This window comes from Danio rerio, chromosome 21 (assembly GCF_049306965.1).
Source record: "Danio rerio strain Tuebingen ecotype United States chromosome 21, GRCz12tu, whole genome shotgun sequence".
Classification (NCBI taxonomy): domain Eukaryota; kingdom Metazoa; phylum Chordata; class Actinopteri; order Cypriniformes; family Danionidae; genus Danio; species Danio rerio.
The window spans coordinates 23,557,935-23,582,926 of record NC_133196.1 but is presented as its reverse complement, the minus strand read 5'-3'; the positions used below and the strand labels follow the sequence as shown (position 1 = coordinate 23,582,926).

At 33.7% G+C, this 24,992-nt stretch overlaps 2 protein-coding genes and 1 long non-coding RNA gene across 7 annotated transcripts; 2 read left to right on the top strand and 1 right to left on the bottom strand.

Annotated features, from left to right (window-relative positions):
• Positions 1 to 1,184: 1,184 nt before the first annotated feature.
• On the top strand, positions 1,185 to 7,630 carry slc35f2 (solute carrier family 35 member F2). The gene is given in 9 exon segments (NM_001076556.1): positions 1,185 to 1,254; positions 2,178 to 2,310; positions 2,420 to 2,589; positions 2,957 to 3,084; positions 4,498 to 4,657; positions 4,889 to 5,045; positions 6,174 to 6,226; positions 6,342 to 6,496; positions 6,726 to 7,630. Coding segments are annotated over 8 exon segments (1,191 nt in total). The 5' UTR covers positions 1,185 to 1,254; positions 2,178 to 2,194; the 3' UTR covers positions 6,978 to 7,630.
• LOC141379864 (uncharacterized) lies at positions 6,723 to 8,738 on the bottom strand. The gene is made up of 2 exons (XR_012396781.1): positions 8,493 to 8,738; positions 6,723 to 8,316 (listed from the first exon to the last, which is right to left on the bottom strand). It is a non-coding gene; the product is annotated as an uncharacterized lncRNA (long non-coding RNA).
• elmod1 (ELMO/CED-12 domain containing 1) lies at positions 8,250 to 23,844 on the top strand. Of its 5 annotated transcripts, XR_012396614.1 has the most exons (14): positions 8,283 to 8,373; positions 8,812 to 8,885; positions 10,045 to 10,136; positions 11,432 to 11,577; positions 11,679 to 11,707; positions 13,118 to 13,215; positions 13,304 to 13,433; positions 13,562 to 13,695; positions 16,272 to 16,340; positions 16,657 to 16,680; positions 16,799 to 16,822; positions 16,957 to 17,007; positions 18,753 to 18,886; positions 20,298 to 23,844. XR_012396614.1 is itself a non-coding variant. In XM_021468917.2 (13 exons), exons 3-13 carry the CDS (start codon positions 10,066 to 10,068, stop codon positions 20,471 to 20,473), a joined length of 1,062 nt encoding a protein of 353 aa, XP_021324592.1. In that variant the 5' UTR covers positions 8,283 to 8,373; positions 8,812 to 8,885; positions 10,045 to 10,065; the 3' UTR covers positions 20,474 to 23,844. The 5 variants fall into 5 exon arrangements, 4 of the variants coding, with proteins under 4 accessions (NP_001316803.1, XP_021324592.1, XP_005161264.1 ...); XM_021468917.2 differs by lacking the exon at positions 16,799 to 16,822; XM_005161207.5 differs by lacking the exons at positions 10,045 to 10,136; positions 16,799 to 16,822.
• Positions 23,845 to 24,992: the final 1,148 nt, after the last annotated feature.

The following is a 24,992-nucleotide window of genomic DNA, read 5'->3' as shown; positions in this document are numbered from 1 at the left end:
GCCAAGTCTGTGGTTTTCCAGTGGAATTAGGCTGCTTTAATACTTGCCATGGGTTGTTGTTTTTATTTTGCAGGTTAAAAGTTTGCCATAGTGCAACAATTATATATAGTTGTGGTTAAATAATAATAATTTGATTTAATCAATTTTAATAAATTGATATTCTACCAATGCTAAAATGTGTGCTTAGTGTGCTAGGATGATGACTATGCACACTTTTTTGAGACACAGGGACATTAGACAATAACAAATAAATAATAAATGCAAAATGCTCAGCATACACTGCGTTTTGAAAATGAATATTTTGATCTATTTCTCAGTGAAAATAGGCTATGTATTTTGGTGTATTTAAACAAAACAGATTTATTAAACATATATAGTTATTAAAATACATTTTTAGTCACCAAACATATTTAGAAATTGAAAGATAATACAATTAAATTCAAACAAAATATTGCAAAAAAAATTACAATCTACATTTCTATTTTTTTTTCCAATTTTTTTTGCTTCTCTTGAGTTTTCCTCTTTTTAAATTTGTATTAAATATTTTTCTATAACATAAATTTGGGTGTACTAGTTGTGGAGTGCACTTATATATATGCTAAGACATAAAGTCATAAAGTTTATGTTCTAATATAAATATATTTCTGAATGTTTATTTTGGATTTTTAAAATATATTTCAATAAAATGTATATCACAAATAAGGGTTGACTTCCGTTGGTTGAAGTTCTACTGCATTTGATTATTTAGGGTGACTTATACAGTTATTTTCAAAAAAGAACATATTTAATGAATAGCGGTATACACTATGTATTTAATACTTAAGAATACGAATAGGCGGTGAGTCCTGTGACATATTTTGAGTTTTAATATTATCGGGGTACTTTTGGCTTATTTAATGGCCTGGTTTTATTGCAAAAATCATGACTTGCAATCACAATTCTCGTCATTATTTATCCTCTTTGATTATAATCATCAATTGAATATTGCAGCTTATAATCACGAAAATAAATTACAGATTTAGGAGGATTTCTGAAGTTGTATTAGGTCAGAACAGGTCTCTCCACCATTGGTCAGAATTTAATAAAGAGGAAGAGAGACGTGGAAGGATATTGGCTGTATTGCACAATGGGCGGGGCTTTGAATTGACCGAGCGCATTTATGATTCCTCTTTTTTCAGGGAAGGATGCAGTGCTTGGATTTTACCGGATTAACTTACACACGAATTACGGATATGTCGGATCGATTACATTCAGGTATTTAATAGACCCTCGGTTATATTATTTCGCTTGTAAACACGTGACGTTGTGTTTTTAGCCTAGCCACAAGGCTAACTCGTAAGAACGTAAGGATATTTGATCTGAAAGCTTTTGGAAAGCAAAATGTTTAATTATGTTTTTAATGACGAGTTAATCAGTCTTTCTTTGATTAGGAGGTCATTTGATAATTTGGTTTCGTTTAACTGTTGGTGTCTGACAGACGCCACGTGCTCAAGGAGATCCGTAAACCACCACATCACTACTTTGATGTTCAGCTTTCGCAGTAGAATTACCATAAACTGCATTATCTTGCAGAGCTTTTTCATTCAAACGTGAACCTTTTATGGTACCCCAGAAAGTCGAGTTGGCTTCTGCTGATATTAGAGTCTGTATTTAAAATGAATGAAATTAAAAGTGAACTTTACTATGGTTGCTAACTTGCACTGTACTTTTTGTTTTGTTGAATCGTTTATGTTTTGTATAAAATCTTGTCCTTATCCCGATTTAGGCTTTTTATATATACTATTAGCCATGTTTATTTAAATATTTAGTCAAAAACACAAACAATTTAAGCATTAAAAATGCAGTTTGTCATATAAAAATCCATATCATTTTGCATTGAGGCATTAGACTATTTGCTTGCATTTAATATGTGTATAAATTGTTTTTTAAATATCAAGTAATTTGGATCTGTTAATCAAAATGTATTTTTTATTTATTTTATATTATGACCTTTAAATATCATTAAACAAGGAATCTTATAAAAGAAGCCCCCCTGAGGTCAAAATTATTGGCCATACATTCCTAAAGAGATTAAGTTTTTTTTTTTTTTTTTTAGTAATCACCTGACCTTACCCAACATCAAAGCCTGTGATATTAACTTAAATGTTACTCTACACTTTTTTTCTTCACTTTCTCAGTGGTCTATGTGTAAAATATGGATTGTGAAGCAGGAGAAACCTCCACTGAGAACAGAAGCTTGGAAACTCTCAGGCGCTGGGGAAGATTTCTTTGTGGTCCACGTAATCTTGCACTCAAAAATGTGTTTACATGGTATGATGTTAAATCTTTCTTTGGATGATTAGTGTAATGTTTTTTTTTTTTTTTTTTTTTTTTTAAGTTTGCTGGTATTTTTGGAGTAACTTCGGAATTGTGTTAACAGGCAGCTCTTCAAAACTATTGCAATGGGTCAAGCCCTGTCCATGCTGATATGTGGGACAGCAGTTACATGTCAGTATCTGGCAAAGGACGTGGAAACGCCAATGCTGCAAAGCTTTCTCAATTATTCTCTGCTGCTGCTCACCTATACTTTTGTGTTAGCCCTAAGGAGAGGTATGTTTCAGCACACTCACTACTTGTATTAGACATTTAAAAGTGAATAATATAATTTGCAGTAACATGCTTATAATTGTTCTGGTATCAAATCAAACTTAAAAACAAAGACATATTTTTATTCTACTCAAAATGTAGGATTTTAATGTCTGAATCTGTTTTTATTAATTTTAATAAATCGTGTTTTTGTAAATTAACTCTTCAATAAACAATAAAAATATTTAAGAACATTAATAAAAATTAAGTTTTCTGTTTATGAACTCTTCATTGATTAATCATAAAAGCCATACTGTGTAGTTTTCTTAAGAGTATTGCCTGAAACTAAAATATGTAATACATTAATCCACTTTTATATGTTCTATTTTAGGGGAAAATAATATTGTTCAAATTCTAAAAACAAAGTGGTGGAAGTATTTTCTGATGGCTCTTACTGATGTAGAAGCCAATTACACTGTTGTGAAGGCATATCAGTTCACTACCCTTACTAGTATACAGGTAAGAACAGTTTCTTCCTAGTTGCATATGTATATACTTTATATATAATTGTGTATTAGGTGTGTAATAGTACACAATAATTGTGATTCGGTATGTAATTTGGTTTTAGCTAGGCCACAGTTATGTATGAGCATTTATTTTTTCTAATTAAATCATTGCAAAAATATTACATTGATGTTCAAATCTAATGGGGTATATGCACATGGCCTTAGTCAGCCAGCCCCAGGGTATCCGTTTAATTGTCATTTTATACAAAATCACCGCGTTTAAGATCTGATTAAAAAAAAAAAATAAAAACAGTAAATTTTCACTGCCTGGCTGTAATATGATAAAAAGTAGCATTAAGATCAAACAAGAAACACTGCAATAAATTATATTTTTCCGCGCCATGTCTTTAAAATATGGAAATTAGGTTTTCCCCAGTATTTTCAATGCAATTTCTGCACTCACCTGCTGCTAATGATGGCGCATGCGTTTAAACAGGTTTTCATCTCTTTTTATTTTGTTCTTTTTAACACTTTTTTTCTCTTTAACAACCAAATAGATGCTTAAGTCTATTTAACTGATTAAATTTGAATTACATTACAACATCAATGCTGTAAAAGGAAATTATTAATTATGAAATTAATAAAAGTCACAAACCTTTTACTGGAAGTTCATCATTGGCTACAAAACACTAGCTGTGCATATCGCCTATTAGGATGTCTCTACTCTAATTCATTGTTTAAAAAGTTGCTTTCCTCATTTTATGACCAATTTACTTAACCTATTAGTGACATCTTAATGTATGTAGTAAAAGTAAAATGAATGAATGAAAAACTTAACAAAACTAATAAAACTAATATATCCACTAATATAGGGCAAATATTTTGCTTGTTTCTACATCAGTTCATTGTTGAACTGTATGTAATCATTTACTTAGTAACTTTCACAACTTGTTTTCATGACAGATTTAAACTGTATGCATACATTTAAGCTGGGAATAACAGATTAAGTCAAATAAAACTATACACCAAAATAGTTCAAATGTTAAGAGAAACGCACTTGTCTAAAGTTCATTTCTCTAGTCTAGTGAGCCAACAAGCTCTGAACACTGAACGACTTTTCTGAAGTAAATGCTATGTGACAATGTTTTTACAAGCTCTTTTACTGATGTCTTTTCATGGATGAAATGCTACTTAAGAAATGTTTATTTTGTGCTATAACTGAAAGTAAAGAGTTGTTCATTTGCGCTGTTGAGCTGATTATCAGTGACTGCTGATATCACACCACATTGAAGTGTTGAAACCTTTAATCAAATGTACTTAAATAGGCAAATCTTGCCTATCCCCCACAAAGCCCTATTTTGTACCAAGTCTTCATATTACTGTAGCTTTTCTGTTAATCTAATAAACTAACGGTTATGTATTGTAGCTGCTGGACTGCTTTGTGATCCCGGTTCTGATGGTACTGTCATGGATCTTCTTAAAGACTCGCTACAGGCCGTGGCATTTTGTCTCTGTGGCTGTGTGTTTGTTTGGTGTCGGAGCGATGGTAGGAGCAGATCTGCTGGCTGGGCGAGACCAAGGATCAAGTAAGTTCTTCATACTAAGAGGGCCAAGCTTGTTATACTAAGCTTTTAGTGTTTTAAGTAATCATTATCAGAAACCTGAAGTTTTTTTTTTTTATTCCTGCTACAAAAGATATCAAACAAGAGTGACTAAAGATTTTATCATGGATCGTAGAAATGTCAATCTTGCACAAAAATAGATCTTTGAGTCTCTGTTGTGTGTGTGTGTGTGTGTGTGTGTGTCTATGACTGCAGGTAGTCATGTGTTGTTGGGTGATGGACTCGTGCTGGTCAGTGCTGCTCTGTATGCAGTGTCAAATGTCTGTCAGGAATACACTGTGAAAAACCTGAGCAGGGTGGAGTACATAGGCATGATAGGGCTCTTTGGCACTCTCATCAGTGGGGTGCAAATGTAAGTTTTGTGTACACCACTTCATATTCTACTTTTATAACCGTCTTTCAATTGAAATGCTCATTCTTCATCCAGAGACACAGCCTTGCTTTTAAAAAGGTGTGCAGTATGGTATGTACATAACTATCAGTACGATTTTTTTTCTCATTATGGATGCAAACACAACACTTAGTTAAAAATTCATTATTGTGAAATCAAAATAGATCACCTACACAGGATTGCATAGATCTGGATCATGTTTTGCTTTTCTACCTTCAGTGCTGAATGTAAACTGTTACATAAAACTATTGTTTCAATAAGTACTTCTTTCCAATAAGTTTACTTTTAACTAATGTCCATGAAGAGTAATATTTTATGCATGGGAATGATTGGCAAAAAGATTGCAGATTGGTTATGTCGTGTCATGGTGTAATCAGACAGTTTTGTTTTTAATGTAAAAAAATAAAATAAAAATAGCTGATAGAATTAAGCTGCAGTCACGCTGCACTTTTCTCCACATAGACTTCCATTCATATGCATGAGAATGCATCAGACCGGAAACGCAAGCTCGCGCGACAAGTTTTGCAGTTTGCTCTGTTGGAAAGTTTAAGCTTGATGATCTCTGACCTGAAAAATCACATCTCTTGACTGCGTAAGACTAATCAAGGATCAAAACATGACCTCTGTACAGAAATTTTAAACATGAACCAATCGCTTGCTTTTTTAAATGTCTAATCATCTCGTTTAGTTCTGCCCCTTTTCGCTGTGCCATACTACAAAATGTAGGCAGATGCTAATCTACGTAGCACGTTTTCATAATCCATGCTAAATGAAAATTCAGATTTGCCATTACAGGATTAAATTACATTATAAATTGTTAACCTGCTATATTAAATGATATTATTTCACTACATTATAGTTGTTAATGAAATTAACACACATACATATATATATATATATATATATATATATATATATATATATATATATATATATATAAGTTTTATTATTGAGTGCTTGGAGTGTTTGTAGGAAATCATCTGGTGCATATGGAGGGGAAAAAGTAAGCTCCCTACAGGTGCTTTTGTCAAGCACTTCCTGGTTCATTTTTGGTGTAATATCTGTAACTATCCTTTTTGTATTTTAAAGGGCTATACTTGAGTACAAAGCTATACCTGCCATCAATTGGGACTGGCAAAAATGTGAGTAACATTTTTAAATTTAAGATTAGACCCCCTTTAAACCTCCTTAATTCATAATTTCTGTTTTCCTTTTCATTAGATTAGATGGGTAAATGCCTGTATTTTTATTCTGTAGGCTTGCTCTTTTTTGCGTATACTCTGTGTATGTACGGGCTGTACAGTTTCATGCCTGTGGTGGTAAAGATGACCAGTGCCACAGCTGTAAACCTCTCTTTGCTGACCGCAGACCTCTTCAGCCTTTTCTGTGGCATCTTCCTCTTTGGCTACAAGGTGAGCAGAAAAAAAATACATTTTTAGAAAATCAATAAAATGGAAAATCCAAAGTGAAGATCACAAAATGTTCCAATATCTGTCTCACTGTCTTCTTTTTATATAATAACTGTCCAGAGGGGCTGACCTTTTTATAAATTCTTTATTTCTGCTAATAAATCTTTAGACAATTTTTAATTGATTTTCAGTTCTTTCCAAGTTTTTGAAGCACTTTCCTTTTTCTTTGAAGTTTACAGGCCTGTACATCGTGTCTCTTGTGGTGATCATGGTTGGTTTTGTCATGTTCAACGTTGTACCAACCTTCACAGCAGATCAGTCGCATGTCAATGATGATGTGGTGTATCATCTTGATTCATCTGCAAATTACCAACAAGGCGGAGACATTGTTGAAAATTGTTTACCAAAGGAAGGACAAGAGAATCCCGATAGGACATGGTCTTCACACAAAGCACCCTGCAATGGAATCTGTTCACAGACATGAAGCTCTACAATGTAGAGTACATTTTACAGATTTTTCTCTGAAGGATGTACAGGGTTTGCCAAATTAAGTATTTTGTGTTATTTGTGGATTTCAAATCCACTTCCGTGTGCCTACAGTCTATCAAACTGCATATCAATGTTAGATAAATCTGCTGAGATTTAAATTCAGCTGTTACATTTAAAAAAGCAAATATTTTGCTGAAAAAATGCAGTGTAATGACCTGTATAGTATCACCTTTAACCACCCGAGGTGCTAACATTTCAGTTCATTTTGAAGTGCTCATTAATGAGGGTATGACGCTGCGAGAGGTTTGTTTTTTGTATTAATGTTCTTAGAAACATTCTATTATGGGTGTGTATTTTAAGTTACTAAATTGAAAGGTTATAATACTTTAGGTGAAAAATACCTGTAGCTGAAATGATGGATGGTTCATATTAAACTTGTTACATTTATTATTAAACAGAATGTTTTATATGAATATGTTGTATGTATATTTTGTTTTAATGTATATTTGAAAGTGGTTTACTTTTTAAGCAGTATAGTTGCGCTAAAATTAGAACATCACATGTTATATTGTTAAGATATTATTGGCAGAACACTGCTACAGATGCAAAAGCTACCTATTTATATACCTATATAAATATTTTGACTGATTCTGTTTTTATGACTGCAGAAGTTTCAATAAATACATGTTGCAGATAATTGTTTTTAAATGTTAGAATTAACAAATACCTATAGCCCTTAATTTAAAAAAAATTAAATAAATAAAATACTGCATTTTTTCCCCCACCAAATTAGTTTGAACACTACAAACTTGAGAAAAACAACAAAATAGGTTCAAGATGCAGATCCACGTAAGGAAGAAGATAAAAAATATCAATTACCTAATAAAAAAAGCTAAAACTATTGTCTTTGCAGGGCACAGTAATGGATTAACTATAGCATTTGTTAAATTGTTTAAATTATTAACTAAAATGAATACTTGTATTTTTATGAACTAACATTAACAAAGATTAATAAAAGTATAACTTATATTTGAGTCATTTATTAACCTAAATATGGAGGTTTAATAAGGCCCCTAAGTCATCTAAACACTGGCTCTAAAAGAGTAAGATAATTTTGCCATTAAATTTCAAAAGTGGAAAAAGCAATATTTATTAAAGATAAAAGTGTAGATACAATTTTGTTCTTAATGTAGTACAGTTAGTACCAACTTCTGAGAGAGGTCTGCTGGGGTCTTTCCGCCGCCGTGCGGCAGTCAGAGCAGCGCTGCATTGCGATGCTGAGAAGCGCCCGCCCTCCCTCATTCACATGCTCATCATGGAGGAATAACAGGTACCTGCCGTACAGAGAGAGGAGGACAGGCATATTCCCATTCCCAGCGACATCTTGAAACGTATGTTCCTGTCATTTATTTATCTTTTATCAGATACTCTGATGCATTAATACCCGATACGCCTTTTTTACACAGTCATGTGTGGTGTAGAATACAGAAGAGGTCAGAATAACCCTTACCGTTAACGTTTCTGAAAAATGAACTAGTCTCGACGGTAAATATGTCCGCTTGATGTCATTATATAAGCTGGGGTATTTGACTGTATTGTAATTAATGCATATGTCGTGAAGGAATGTATAAGATATGAAATATGTGGAAGTGATATGTAGCCGTTATGTTGGTTGTAGAGCAGTTGCCCACGGCAACGTCTTTAATCCGCCTAACGCCACTGACGACCTCGAGACATCCTGGCTATTTGTATCCACGACTGCTGAATGCAGCAATATTATGATTAAATAAAGATACACTGTGGATTTGTTTTCAATTGTGTTTGTGCAGGTGGTTAGATCACCCTCGAATGTGAGTTATACTGTTGTAGGAAAGCAGATAATCGCGATGAAGCATTTTCTAAGGTGAGTATGGCTTAATTGTGACCAATCGTTTATTGCATATAAGATGAAATGTCACTGCTTCATTTACCTCCATTTTCATTTTCAAATGCACATTAAACTCATGTAGAGTATCAGTTCACGTCGCATGTTTTGTTGTGTGGCCCAATTATGTCACTGATGTGGAAACAAAAAGAGAAACAATAGATGTATTCGCCTTTTTTAAAATGAATTAATTAGATGCCAATTGTTACTTAAAACTATAACGAATAGTTTTATTTAACAAGTTAACAGAAATATTAGAATCACATTTTATTGCGTGCATCATTGCCACTGGACCAATTTTGTCATTGGAAGATAAAAAAGAGCTTTTAGGCATCCAAATATTACTTGTGTAGGCCTATACAGTTTTTTATGTTGTTTTCCCCCACACAATATAATGTGTCCTGTTTATTATTATTATTTTCTATAAACAACAATTACTATCATACATTTTTGCTTGATTTACAGAACATTTTCACAAATGTTAATTAAAATACTAAAGTACATAATGTATATCTACCGGCAATACACTTTCTATGCATATAAATTACATTTAATTTGAGTTCTCTTTTTTAATCTCAAATATATATATATATATATTATATAGTATAAAATAATCAGACATAAATATTATGTAATATACTATTGCTTATTTATTTAAAATATTTATAGCAACCTTTATAGTACCACACTTATTTTGGCAACCTGACAGATCATTATGAAAAATGAATTAAACACATCAGTGCTACTTGAAATCTGGTGAGATTACACTGGAACTCCACCAGTCTGTGGTCTTTTCAGTCCACTAACATTTACTATCAGCAATATCTCTTAAAATGTAAATAACGACCTTTTAATTAACAATCCCTTGGTGGACGAGTTGTATTGTGACTTTCAGTTATGCACTTTCTTATCAGCGACTGCTCTTAATTACATTGTTTACAATATAAGATGTACAGTATATGTGAAACAAGTAGTAGTGTTTACTCCCAATGTGCCAGTTTAGTTTTATGTATCACCCAGACCTTATAATGCAGTAACTGTCTGTTATTGAAGTGCTGAAAATGAAACTGCCTTCAAGACACGTCACTTCTGTTCAACAACCTTGATAGAAAATAACACTTTTTTTTACAAAATACAGGTCGGATCACAAATTCATTGCATGCCGATGGGGAGGAGAGTCTATCCTGTGAGCAGTAACTCTCAACGAAATCAGCAGTTGGACTCAAACAGGTTTATTTACTGTAGTGAAATAGGCCGTAAATAAAATGATTATATACAGTTATATGGGAGGATGGATGGATCCATGTATTGATTAAATTATTTTTGACATTATTCAAATGAATTATTGATTGATTAATTAAATGATAAATGTATTAATTCATTAAAATAATATCAAGAGTTTGTATTGCATGCATTATTGTCTGTGGCCTAATTATATTATTGAAAGTTAGAATCAAAACACTGTAACACCATGTCCTAACAACACGTGACGTGACAAGATTCCAGAGACAAGAAATTTGGTGGTCTGCACCAAATGTGACGTGACATGACAGAAACATTTAAATACCAGCCACTACACTCCAAATGAATTGGTAAAGACTTTTAATCTAATTAATACATATTAAACCTCTTTAACATATTAATTATAGGCTACTGAGGGACTGATCTTGTCAAAGTTATGAAGTTCCTTTTCAAACCATCTGCTAGTTATTTTATTTTTAAGATCTGAGGTAAACAGCTGCTGCTTTTACAGTAGTAGTATGGCAATAAATATCACGTAAAATGGTATTTAAACTCAAATTGGTGGCATTAAACACTGAATAAAGCACATAAATTGTACCTGAGATGATCATCTTAGTAGTATATGGTGTTGTTTTACCATCTACTATCTAAAATAGAAATTGAGCGCGTTGCCATCAAGGATGGTACATTTTATCACATGAATATATATATATATATATATATATATATATATATATATATATATATATATATATATATATATATATAAATCAGATATATTCAAATAAAAATGACTAAAATCACATCACAAGGCAGACCTAAAATACAGGAATATGAATGAATGTACTCATCCAAGTGTTGAGCAGATGCACACAGTAAACTAACAGACATAAAAACATACTGCATGATACTTGCTAAACTAGAAACCCGAGTAAAGAATATTAGGTTTACATTTATCTTTCACTTTCATCCCTCACATCATTACAGAACTGTGACCCATTTCATCACCATGGCCCACTTATCTTTGTCTAAAAACATGCTTTTTACGACAGGGATCAGACCAAGCTTTTGTAGACACCAGACCATTATAAGAGAAAAAAATAAATAAAGTGCTTTTCTCTTTGAACAGCTCGAGTAGCGTTCATGAGAAACACATGATCTGATGGTGCTCAGATATAATGTCCAAATTGAGTATGCTTTATTCTGGGACAGAATACACAGGTGTATTAGGCCTATCAGTATTGTTTTGTTCAGTGCTCTCTATATTTCTCTGGATCTTCTAGGGTACTGACCCAGTTCCTGGTGTTCCTGTACTGTAAGTGTTTGTGGCGGGGCCTAAAGTTTGTCATCCGGAAGGTGACGGGACGATGTGAGCTTCAACGCATTTGTTACAATAACAAACCTGGCGCTCGAAGGACACTCAAGATTGGTAAATACAAACAGTGATTATGGTGACACTATATTAGTATTTGTAGTCCTATATTATCAAGGGACATTTTTTAAATTCTTTAATATTTTTTTATTTCACAGAATCCTCACTCCGATGCTCTAAACATGAGGTGAGTCTTGAGATTTAGTTTTATTCCCACTGTATCTAGTTTAGTAATATTTAATGATATAATGGATATATATTTTAAAATTTAATTCAATTTAATAGTTAAAGATGTTTTGCAATGTGCTTTTGTCACTTTATTATGTATATTTCTGTAATCCATTGTCTTTTTTATTTATATTTTTATTGTATTTTTTTAAATCAAATTTTTAAATTTTTATTTTATCTGTATTCAATTAATAAAGATCTTTAATATTTTTAGTTTTAGAAGCGTTTACATGACACCTATTTGAGCTAAAACAGAAAACTTTTTTGTATTTCGACTTTGCAGATTACACATTAGCAGTGTTTTACTGGCCTGAAAACTTCTTAAAATGGCTTTCAAAAAAAGTTTGTGAATGTGTAGCTTTTAAAAAAAAAGGTGGTTATGTGTATATGTTCATTAGATGTTCAGTCTATAGCAGCGTTTCTCAATACCTTAATTCTGGTCCTCAATCCTGGTTCTCAGCCTCAATTCTGGTCCTCGACCTCAATCCTAGTCCTCAGTCGTGGTCCTAGGCATTGTTCCTTAGTCTTTTCTCCTTCATTGCCATCTACCCAAGGATGAGAAACCACTATTTTATTTCAGAACATTCATTTATGGATTTACACAATGGCACTCTTTGCAGCGTCTTACGAGAGAAACGTGAAATAATATATCTCTGTAAATAAATACATTAAAATGAGCATATCACATACTAAAATGCCATTTAAATGAAACATGCACCCTTCAATCTAAAGTCATGGCAGAATATCCTGTAGAGTTCACTTTGAAGGGCACTTGTTGTTGAATTAGGATTTCTCTGGGTCCTCAGGTTTCCCACAAAGACATGCTGTTAGTAAATTGAATAAGCTAAACTGGCCCGAGTCTATGGGTGTTTCCCAGTGTTGGGTATCGGCTGGAGGCGCATCCACTGCGTAAAACATGCTGGATAAGTTAGCGGTTTATTCAATCAGGAGTTAGTGACTCCTGATTAATAAAACGGAAAAACGAAAAGAAAATGAATAAATGAATGAAATGCTGGTCTATAAGCATGTCCGAGAACTTGACAACCAGATCGGCTCAGATTTGTGTGAATAGGGATTGTTTGATATTGTTGTCTTCTGTATGCAAAGCTTTAAAAAAAAAATCTTATAATATTTTTGAATATTAGCTATTAAATAAATTAATAATCCAGTCCTCTTGAAATCAAATAATCATGGAATCAAAAATTTAAAATTTTATAAGATTTATTTGTATTTTCAGAGCAAAACACAAGAATTTATAACAAATTATGCTGTGTTTTAAGGAAAATAGTTAAAAAATTCGTTATTTTCGGCCACAAAACAAAAAAATCCTGGAGAAACAGCTTATCTTTCTTATCAATTACCTCCATAGCTCTTGCAGTCTGCCATCAGCGTTCATCCAGATTCTGTGGAAAAGTCTATCGATGACATTATGGCCCTGAAAAAGATTAACCTCGACACCAACCCACAGTAAGACCTCATCAAGATCCTTTGACGATACAGTGTACTGTACACTTACTTTTTAAACACATTCACTGTATTTTCTGTCCTCTTCCAGGCTTGGCATTTCTCTCCAGGCTTGCCTTCTTCAGATTGTTGGTTACCGAAACCTAGTAGTGGAGGTGGAGAAGCTGCGCAGAGAGCCGTATGACTGTGAAAACCCAGCACACGAGGAGATGCTCATGAAGGTATCACTTCTCACAAAATAAGAAATAGACATTTGTAACACTGCTGAAATGTAGGCCATAACAGAACTAATCTAAAATAAGTAATAGTCTTCAGTGATACCCATCTAAAATGTCTGTCTACTCACCAGCTGTGGAAGGAACTCCGTCCCGATTCTCCTCTCTCTGGACGCATCTCAAAGCAGTGGTGTGAGATTGGTTTTCAAGGAAACGACCCCAAGACTGATTTCAGGGGCATGGGTCTCCTGGGCCTACACAACCTGCTGTGAGTGACAGATTGTGCTGAAGTGAAATAATGGCAAAAACAGTCAATCTTTGTAGTAGTTTAAACAAATATTTCAGTGAAATGTGGTTGTAACAATGTTGTATTCATGTATTAAATACATAATATACATCATCATTGAACTAATTAGAACAAAACCAGCATTCAGGTAAACTTTATCAGTGTTGCCAGATATAGCTGACCTTTTAAGCCCAAAAGCTGTCCAAAACCAGCCAAAACACACACAAAAGAAGATTAATAGATTGATTAAATTGTTATTTATTTAAATCAAATTTAACCTAGTTATTTTAACTGACATAATTTTTAACCATACAGCAACCAACACCAGCAGTCACAGAACCACAACATAATTGAAACACTGCCCCCCTCTCACCCACACACTGCACGTAATGTTAGAGTATGTTTTACTTTCGAAATGGGATATAAATTCGTCCTATTTGGCGTTTTAAATTCTTTATAACATAATTAGGTGCTGCTTGTTAATCAGACAAAGCTTCTATGTTTGTTCTTGCTATCAATTGTGAAAAAAATGATCGATAAAAGTGTCATCATAAACCGCTGTGAGTTAACTGCAGGCTTTGCATAATGCGTGTGCACGCGAAGGGGAGTCAGATTTGTCCGGGGAGTCAGATTTTAATACAACTTTTCTTCACCTCCTCTTGCGGGTGGGCTCACATGATTTGTGCTTTGCTCTGGGGTCCGTTCTTCAAACATGGACTATTAGCTGGATTTAGATATTGATAATTTTACACAATCCAGGATCGTTTCGTTCTTCAAAACTCATCTGAGACTTGTTGTGATAGCAATAGTTCCGGTAGCTCAAACCCGCTCGGGAGCAGGTTTATTTCATATAAACAGGATTATATTGGGTTAGTTCAAGCAAAGATAATACTGAAAGTATGTACCAAGTGCTGATATTTTCTTACAGTAGTTATATGCACTTGGGAAAATAGTAAATGTATATAATAAAATTTATGCAATCTGCACTTCAAAATAAAAGTACAAAGACTGCCACCTGATGGTTCAAAGAGAAAATTTATTGATATGAACATTTTAGATACAAACGCGTACATGCACAGTATTCAACTTTAAAAAAAAAGGATAATAATTTATGTAGTCATACACGTGTTTTAACCACTAATATGCCAATGATTTGATGCTTCGTAAAAGTTGCAGACACCTTAACCAATATCAAAATGCTTTTTTGATGCAAAATTAATTTATACAGTTCCTTACGTCAATTAAAAACTTAAGTAGGCCTAAGCTACTATAATAAAGAAAATCTCTAAATGTAGAACTAAATACATTGATATACATTGAAATATATGATGAATACTCTTGACACATCATAGTGTAAAGCCTGCAGCTCACAACAAATGTGGAAAGTTATTGTGTATCATATTTAACAAACTGTTTACTATGAATTTTATATAATTTTGCTCACTTGGATAATTAAATCCAATAATTAAATCCCCCACAGTCCAAAGACATGCAGTACAGGTGAATTGGTTAGGCTAAATTGTCCGTAGTGTATGAGTGTGTGTGTGGATGTTTCCCAGAGATGGGTTGCGGCTGGAAGGGCATCCGCTGCGTAAAAACTTGCTGGATAAGTTGGTGGTTCATTCCGCTGTGGAATTCACCCCGGATTAATAAAGAGACTAAGCCAACAAGAGAATGAATTAATGGATAATTCAATATTAAACAGATGATGTCAGCCAATCTGTGCATTACTGATCATGATTTCAAGAATCGATAAATCTCTCCTTCACAACACATACAGCAACTCTGATCAGTTTATCTAGACATTTTAATCTGATTCGTGAACTTGTTCGAAGAACCAAATTAGCCAGAGACCAGTTATCAAGATTAACAGATCCAGGATCCTGGATCATTTAAGTAAAGTACAAAGAACGGACCCCTGGTCACTACTAACTGAATGGGCTTTGTTGTATAAGTTGCATATAAAATTTGTTTCAAAACCGCCCAAATTTTACCTAAATTTTACCGCCCATACTTAACCTACATGATGCAAAATATATTTTTAATTACACAAAACTTGTTTCTATTAGTTAATTTATGTTAGCATGTTGCTAACTACCACACCAATATTCTAAAAACATTAAGTCTGTGTGATATCAAAATGAACAATGTTAATTTTTTCTAGCTCACATGAACAATTATTCAACAATGAAGTTAAGTAACTATTAGTTTGCTACAAATGTATGATCCGCAAAAAGACAGCCCGTCCCCTACTCAATGTACTGTACCATTTCAGTTGTAATTACATAAACATACTGAAATTAAAAGTCTCAACAACCTTTGATTCTTGCAGACTTTAACATACTTGAGGTGAAATATATTTCATTCACAGTTAGCTTGTTTTTAGTAGTCAGCATATAATTTTCCTTTTGCTAACGAACCAATAATCTAAATGCATTTCATACTATACATAATAACATACATGAGGTCAAATTTATTTTTGTAGTATACTTGAAGTAGTTTTATTGATTAGCAATAGATTTTCACATAGCCATGCTTTTTTTGTTTGTTTTTTGCAGGTATTTTGCAGAGCACGACAAAGCCACTGCTCTTCAAGTTCTTCATGACTCCTTGCAGCCCAAACACAGGTCAGGCTCATTTACAGTACATTGTTTTATCCCTCGAAAAAGCCCGCTAAATTTAACTAATGCACTTTAAGACGCCATTAAGCTTTAAATGCATGAGCAAAAAAGGGGTTTTTGTCATTGAAGCTTTTTATCAGTGTGTTATTTTATGTTGTGTGTGTGCACACCATGCATATTTAAAAAAAAAAAGATTTTTTTCATGCCATGTAATATCACACCTTCAGCATGCTTTCTCACCATAAAACACATCACACACCCACACATTCCTTTTTTTCTGTTCCTGCTTCTGCTTTATTCCCATCATCACTGTCATGCACAGGGACGTTTCCAAAGAAGAAGCCAGGTACATTTTTTCCTCTCTCAGTAAAAAAACTCATTTGATCATTTTGCCTCAGTCTAATGGCTATTTTTTGTTGTTGTTGTTTTTTAAATATCCAACCTCACCTCACTCTAAACACAAGGCATTTTGCTCCATTGTAACGTTGGTTAGTAGCTGCGAATGCTTTCTCTTTCTTTCCAGTGTGTAATTGTTGTCGTTTATTCAGTAGTTGGCTGCATTATATTCAGTTTAAGATCAGGATTAAGTGGACATGTTATAACATTTTGGCTTTTCGTACAGCAAAATGAGCAAAGCTGAATGGGAAAAGAAGAAATTCGACAAAGCGATCGGGTGAGTTCAGAAAATTGCAAACTATTGTGCATACTCACATTGAGGTCCTGTTTACACCTGCTATTAAAGTGATAGTTCACTCAAAAAAATTCTGTCATCATTTACTCTCTCTGCACTTATTTCAAACCTGTTTGAGTTTCTTGCTTCTGCTGAACACAAAAGACGATATTTTGAAGAATTTTGGAAACCAGAAACCATTGACTTGCATAGTAATAATTTGTGTGTTATGGATATGAATTGCTGCTAGTTTCCCAAGTATCTTCTTCTGTGTTTAATTGAAAAAAGAAACTCAGTTGGTTTTGGAAGGATATTCCCAACCACGCCCCCCTTACCATTAGTTTGGTATGAGAAAATGATGTGCAAAAAGAAAGCTCCATCCCCTACAGTTTGAAGTTCATCAACATACGGCGATAAAAGCATTAGCAATTTCTAGTTCACATAGACTTTAAAGGTCTGATCACCTTAGCAACACATAGCAACAAAATAAAAAAAAGACTGTAGAATTGCATATTCCAAAATGGAGACCAGTTCTTAAAGTTAGCATAAAGCGGAAATTAAGTTAGTTTTTTTTCCCTCTATTATGACTTACATCTATTTGAAATAGATAAAAAGTAGATCGATGCATGATTTCATCCTTTGAGAACTGATTGGATTGTTGAAGGATTGCAGGTTGGAGGTTGCTTAGTGTGCGAATTATACATCGACGATCAGGGGGGGTCAACTTTTTTTAGTAGTAGTTTGGTATTACATGCTTCAGTAAATCAAATTTATGAATGTATTTAAATTACATCTAATTATTAATAAAATGTATACGTTTTCAGTGTTTTGAGGGATATTTAGTGACTATTTTAGAGGTTACTGTAGGTCAAACTATACAAATGATGTGTTTTTTAGGCTACATGCAGATATAAGCACCTATTTTACCAGAAACATGTTTTGTGAATACTTAAGATGTCTATCGGTGCTCTAGAACGTCCAGTGTCAGACTGTTGAATGCTATTTTTCCTAGGATTGGTTTTGCATTCTCAATGGTATAAACTGTAATAGTGGGGGTCAAATGTATATTTATATTATACATTTTTAATGATTAATTTTTAACATATAGACCAGAGATCAGAGAAAGCTATTTCTTACTATTAAAGGGCTGATCCCCTCCATACATCTTGTTTTGATGTCATTCAACGGAAATCAAGCGTTAATTAGGCAGTTTAATTGATGAATGGATGAAAACAGAGCAGAAACGAGTTTGTGCTGATAGCCCCACCCAAAAGGCCTTCCACGTGACCAGAAGTAAAGAAAACTAATTTCAAGGGGGGTGAGAAAACAATATATTTGATTAAAGATTCTGAGGGTGAATGAATTTTTACAAAATAATAAAGTGCACAGACACATGATTAAAACAAGCACTCCTATATACATCTAAAGAGTACATTTTTTCTTTAAATGTGAATGTTTGTGCAGTGTGTGCGTATTCATCACTCACTGTGTGAACTTGTGTGAACTCTGCTTTTGCGGCTGCGCTGATGTTTTGTGTGAGGATTTGAATCAGGCTCTTCTGCTTGTCATGAGCTTTCAGGATGCATTAGCTCTGATGTGTAGCATGAAGCCTGTTAAATCACTGCACACACACACATGCGCACACACACACATACTTAGACAAACACTGGCTGAGTCTTAGGATTTTATAATATTTATTTACACTAAACAAGTGTGTTTTGTGCTGACCCTCATCTTTTGTGGCGCAGATACTCTTTTGCTATAGTTGGCATAAACATCACAGATCTGGCCTATTCCCTGCTGGTGAGCGGAGCTCTGAAGACTCATCTGTATAATGTGGCACCAGAGATGCCAAGCCTAGTGCACTTCCAACAGACCTTCTGTGAGTACTAATCATAATGTCGCCATTGTACTTGTTGTGAGAAAAGCTTTGTCTAAAAGATTTATGAAGAAACAAAACAAAACTATTACATAATTAGATATATAAAAATATATATACAATTAAAGGGATTAAAACTAAAAAATTTCCACACTTGCCAATTGCTGGTGACTTTTGAAACTTGTAAACATAACAGCCATTAAAAATGGACGTTATGTGCATTATTAATGTAATTTAATAATTATAGAAATTAAATAGTTATAAAAAAATTGTAAAAAAAATTATTGTAGTTTATATTTATATGTATTTATTTTACTTTACTTATTTTATATTTATTCTGTTAATATAGCAATAATAATAATATGAATTATTTTGTAAACATTAAATATATAATTGTATACATTATATTAATATGCACTCACCGGCCTTTTTATTAGGTTCACTTTACTAGTACTGGGTTGGATGCCCTTTTGCATTCAGAATTGCCTTAATCCTTCGTGGCATAGATTCAGCAAGATACTGGAAATATTCCTCAGAGATTTTGGTCCAAATTGACATGATATCATCACACAGTTGCTGCTGATACAAATCTCCTATTCCACCACATCCCAAAGGTGCTCTATTGGATTAACATCTGGTGATTGTGAAGGCTATTTGATTACAGTGAACTCATTGTCACATTTAAGAGACCAGTCTGAGATGATTTGTGCTTTATGACATGGCGCCTTATCCTGCTGGAATCAGCTATCAGAAGATGGGTACACTGTAGTCATAAAGGGATGGACATGGTCAGCAACAATACTCAGGTAGACTGTTGTTGACACAATGCTCAATTGCTAATAATCAGCCCAAAGTGTGCCAAGAAAACACCCCCCACAAGATTACACCACCACCAGGAGCCTGAACTGTTAATACAAGTCAGGATGGATTCATGCTTTCATGTTGTTGATGCTAAATTCTGACCCTGCCATCCGAATGTTGCAGCAGAATTCAAGACTCCTCAGACCACAAAAATCCTGGTAGAGCAGCAGTTTCTGAAATACTCAGGCCAGCCCTTCTGCGCTAACAACCATGCCATGTTCAAAGTCACTTAAAACCCCTTTCTTCTCCATTCTGATGCTCAGTTTAAACTGCAGCAGATCGTCTTGACCATGTCTACATGCCTAAATGCATTGGGTTGCTGCCATGTGATTGGCTGATTAGAAATTTGCATTAACGAGCCGTTAGACAGGTGTACATAGTAAAGTGGCTGGTAAGAGTTTAAATTTTAAATATATTGACAAACATTTTATGACAATGAATAATTTGTTTTTAGTATTTATTTCTAGTATATTTATTATTTGTTTATGAATTAATTTAAAAAATAAAAGAATTATTGAAAGATTATCTGTCTGTCTGTCTATCTATCTATCAGGTTATCTGATGCAGGAGTTTCACAGGTTTTGGATGGAGGAAGACCCATGTGACATCATGGAGTTCAATCGTGTGCGCACCAAGTTCTACAAGCGCGTCCTGAAGCAGCTGAAGAACCCTGACATGGCACTGTGCCCTCACTTCACTGCCTCTGACCTTCACCTGGTCAACCTGTAGCTTCTCATTCATCCATCCATAAAAAACCCATGTCTCATTCACCACACATCCTCACTCCAGCGTCTCCTGAAGATCACCAGCACTGATGCTCGAGACCATGTTGATTGTACGTGCGCATGGCAAAAGTGCACCATCTTTCACAGCGATTGTGATATTTACAGCTACTGTACGCTGAAGTGTCCATCAGCATCTGAATGTGGACCCGAGGGCTCCCTATCCACCAGTAGGTAGAGCTGTCGGTACACATTAGGCTTCAGGCACAGAGAGTTTGTACTGCACTGATACCAGGCACACCTAGAAACAGGTGGTCCATCTTTGTATACAGTATCATGTACTTTCAGAGCTGTTATATAAAGGATAATCTTTAGTCCTTGTGAATCTGTTAAAGGAATATTCAAGATTCAGTCAAAGTTAAAGGGGTAGTTCACCCAAAACTGAAAACCTTTAGGAGTTTCTTTATTCACAACACAAAAGAAGATATTTTTAAATTGTATGTGCATTTTGTAATATCGCATACATAATGCTTAATGGAAATGCCAAGATGCGCATGCAGTTTGAAAATTTGCATAAAAATGTATGTGCACAACTGACTAGGATAAAGGTTTTATTTGATAAAACAAAATGCATTGTATTATGATGTGCATAAATTACGATGGAACACATTTAATGAATAATATCCATCAGTCGCATCAAAAAATGTCATTTGATTTTGTTTTAACAGAAAAATAAGCTCGATGGGACGCATTAATGTAAAAACTAGCAGACCGACCACATTGCATAACATCTAAAATGTTGTTTTGGTCGTTAGAAAAATCCCTCAGCCAAAGTCTGTCATCAAAGTGGTTAAATATTATTACCTTCAGAACTGTCTTGGGTGTTTGTGCCTACAAAATCTACTGTTCTTTAGGTTGTTTTTCGTCTTGACCTTTCGAGTCGCAAGTTATTTAATATGTATGAAAAAGTCCTACAGTGGCTTCTCTTAGTAAAGTTTTATAAACAAATTTCGAGAGGAGCACGTCATATGATTGATCGCGGCTGGTCTCTTATTTGCAATCATTGATAAACCAATCAGATTAATCCTAATCTACAATAAATAGCCCATTTAACCCTCCTTCCCTTCGTTTTTGAAGAATCGCACTGTTGACCCCATCTCCCAAGTGTGAACTCTTGAAATGCAGCAAATTCCAGTTTCTTTTTTATATTTGGTGCCAAATTATCAGGAAGCTACAATATTATTGTCTTTGACTCGATGAGTTGAATCTTTGCAAATCTTATTCGCAATTTTTTATGTGCTATCCTAGTTTTGGGCATTAGTTTATTTTGCATTTAGAAACCTAGCTATTGACAACCATTGTAGGAAAAACAAACACTGTGGAAGTTAATGGTTACAGTTTTCCAGCTTTCCTAAAAATATCTTCATTCGTGTAAAAACAGAAAAAAGAGAGAATAACAGGTTTGTAACAGCATAAAGGGTGAGTAAACAGAATGTTCAGTTTTGGGTGAACTGTCCCTTAAAAAAACAACTGTAAAATAACTTCGCAGCCTGCTTTGCTCATATTTACCAAGGGTGCCAATATTAGTGGAGAGCGCAGTAGACATGCCATGATGGTATACACTTAGAAATGGGAGAAACTATTGCGCAACATGATACCATATGCCCTGCCTTCTAAATAGAATAAAGAGCCAATCATCGATTGGTGAAGTGATTGTGTCACTTCTGCTGCCAATGGGAGCTTTGGTTCAAAAAGAATCCTGAGATTTGCGTTTAGGGTTATGCACACTGGCTAGACCAAGTTGGTCTGAGCCATTTGAGCATAACAAACAATTAAGGCAGTTCGTGCCAGATTTTATAGCCAATTTTATAAGATCAGATGTGTAATTGTAATTTTGTCAAGTAGTTACTGGGATTTCACTAGTCCTCCTGTTGTAATAGGGGGCTTGGGCTTGTATGACTGTAATCAAGTGCATTAGTATCATATACTTTTTCAGCATCTCTGCTTCTGGAGGTATTTTTCCTGTTCGTTTTTGCCCATATGGATTTTAGAATGCATGTTTTAGAATGTTAAAACCAGCCAGCTACAAGGTGATTCACTACAGACGTTTTTGAAAGCCTGACAGAAAAAGACTAAAGTAAGACTTTAATATTATTGCGAAGGACACAATCAAATAATCAACAGATAAATATAAAACTATTGATTTAAAGTTGTTGGTTGTATCTATAGAAGCAGTGTATTTTGCAATATACAAATATTATGGAGACAGTTATGGGCTGTATAGGAAGAGCAGAGCTAAAGTTTAAAATACATATCTATATTTTTTCACGCACCTCTGATTTTGAAATTGAAAACTTTTCAACTCTCTGATTGGTCGAATTTTCAATGGCATTATGGGTAATGAGGTTTTGTCCCCTGTGATTGTCTGAATTGATTTAAAAATAATATGAATGAGCTCAAAGTTATTGAGAAAACGAATGAGTTTTTACTTACTGAACCCAACCTGCTGCATTATGCAATTGACAGATGCTGTCAATGGTGTCTAATTTGCATTGAACCTGGAATAATCCTTTGAACAGAAATGATTTCCGCTTGCTGTATTTACATTTCATTCACCATTCTCATCACCCTCAATCCCATTCAGTCAATTACTATTACGTGTTGCCAAGAAGCAGAGCTTAAAATCAAATATTCACTTGCCAAATACGGTAGGATAATGTGTGTTTTGTGAATGTTCTCATGCAGAGCACATGATTGTTTTACAAATGTAATAGTGTTGATGTAAAATATGTGGAATGTTCTTTTTTTTTTTTTTTTTTCTTCAGTTCTTGCACCAAAGCAATAAGTGACGTTTAGAACACCAAGTAGAACAGTTTCTTCTGCACATGTGGTGCCTCTTTTGTGTGAATTAAACACTAATTAGCAGAATTAATGTAGAAATCTAAAGTTCAGCCTTCGGTGTGAGTATTTCAGGCTTTCTTTGGTCTCCTCTGCAGTTCTTTCACTTTTTCACTCTTCACTATCGCATGTTGCTCTTATTTTTGTTTCAGTTTGACCATGAACCCTTTAAATCGATGGACAGTCACAGGGTTTGCATGACAATTTTGTTTTTTCCGCTTGCAAAAATTGTGTTAAAAGAATGTGACTTAATTCTAATGTTGCTAATCTGTGCAATGAATGTCTACACTACCGGCGGTGTTGAGCAGCTTCTTTGAAATAGTTTTTTGGTTGAACTGTGTTTTCACATGATTTTTAAAATGTGTGACGTGTTGTTTATTTTCCATTGAAGCATTTTTACTGAAGCACTTGCTGTACATAAAGCCTTAGAGGTGGAATACATGCAAACATTATTAAAGCTTATCATTATGCATGGCTGAATGGTTATGTGTGTGTGTTTTCTTTATAAACAACTTTGCTGTAAAACTACAGGGTGCTTTTTGAATGATCAGGAAATCATTGATTTGAGTTGTTGTTTTTACATTCAAGCCCATAATAAAAGGCGGCATGAGATTTTAAATTATGTAGACTATGAAGTTAAAAGATATAATTGGTGTTATTTGAAAACTTTAATTGATTTTTTAAACTACTGGGTAAACAGGCTTCATGATAATAATAATAATAAAAAGATTAGCTTTTCGCTATATATTTGTCTTCAGTATCTTGCGTTGCATTCTTTCACTGAAAAGAGTAACAAACCATGCTGTTTTAAGCTAAATGTTGTGATTATTGGCAACAACTTGTAAAATAGATCTGAAGTAATACAATATTCAATTCAAGATGGAAAAATAACAATGAAATTAAAAATGTTACCTTGGCAATTAATGAAAATAAGTTTACAACCAAAGTCGCATAAAAAATAAATGAAATAAAACGAAATGATAAGTAACGGAGGACAAATGCATAGAAACTTTAAGTATTGTAAATAAAACTAATGTCAAATAAAGCTAACAATATGACAGCAAATAAATATAACATTACAGATATTTACAATTTTTTTGTTTCCCTGCCAAATAAGTAGGCTAAGTAAATTAAACCTGCATTAAAAATGTAATCAAACTATAATAAATAATGAAAACCGTAAACTTCAAAATCAAAAAAAAAAAAAAGTCACTGGCATCTAACTGAAATACCTTTAGAAGTTAATTTACCCAAATTAAATAAAAAATGTATATGAACAAATAAATGAATGATATGTGGCAAAAGTGCATATCACATATCGTGTTAAAAATGTCACATAAAATAAGTGATTTTTTTTTTACAACAAATAAATTTACAGAAAAACTTGACAAAAATTGGCGAGTACTGAAATACATATTTAAGACTACAGTTACTAAGATATCTAAATGTCTGAATGAATATATGGCAAATATATAACAAAAGTGCAGATTTGTAAAAATGTATAGAAATAATTGAAACTAATTTTAACTAATTTAATTTTTTTAATTGAGTAATAATAAAATGGCCCACTTTATTAAATGGTTAACCGTGTTTTTATTATTTTAAATATTGACTGTTAAAATTATTTA

What these genes read in the sequence shown, in the direction of transcription:
- elmod1 (XM_021468917.2), top strand. Translation starts at nt 10,066, where the DNA reads ATGCCGATGGGGAGGAGAGTCTATCCTGTGAGCAGTAACTCTCAACGA. An exon ending in TCCGATGCTCTAAACATGAG is followed by an intron (nt 11,708 to 13,117) that starts GTGAGTCTTGAG and finishes TTACCTCCATAG; the next exon opens with CTCTTGCAGTCTGCCATCAG. An exon ending in TCCTTGCAGCCCAAACACAG is followed by an intron (nt 16,341 to 16,656) that starts GTCAGGCTCATT and finishes TGTCATGCACAG; the next exon opens with GGACGTTTCCAAAGAAGAAG.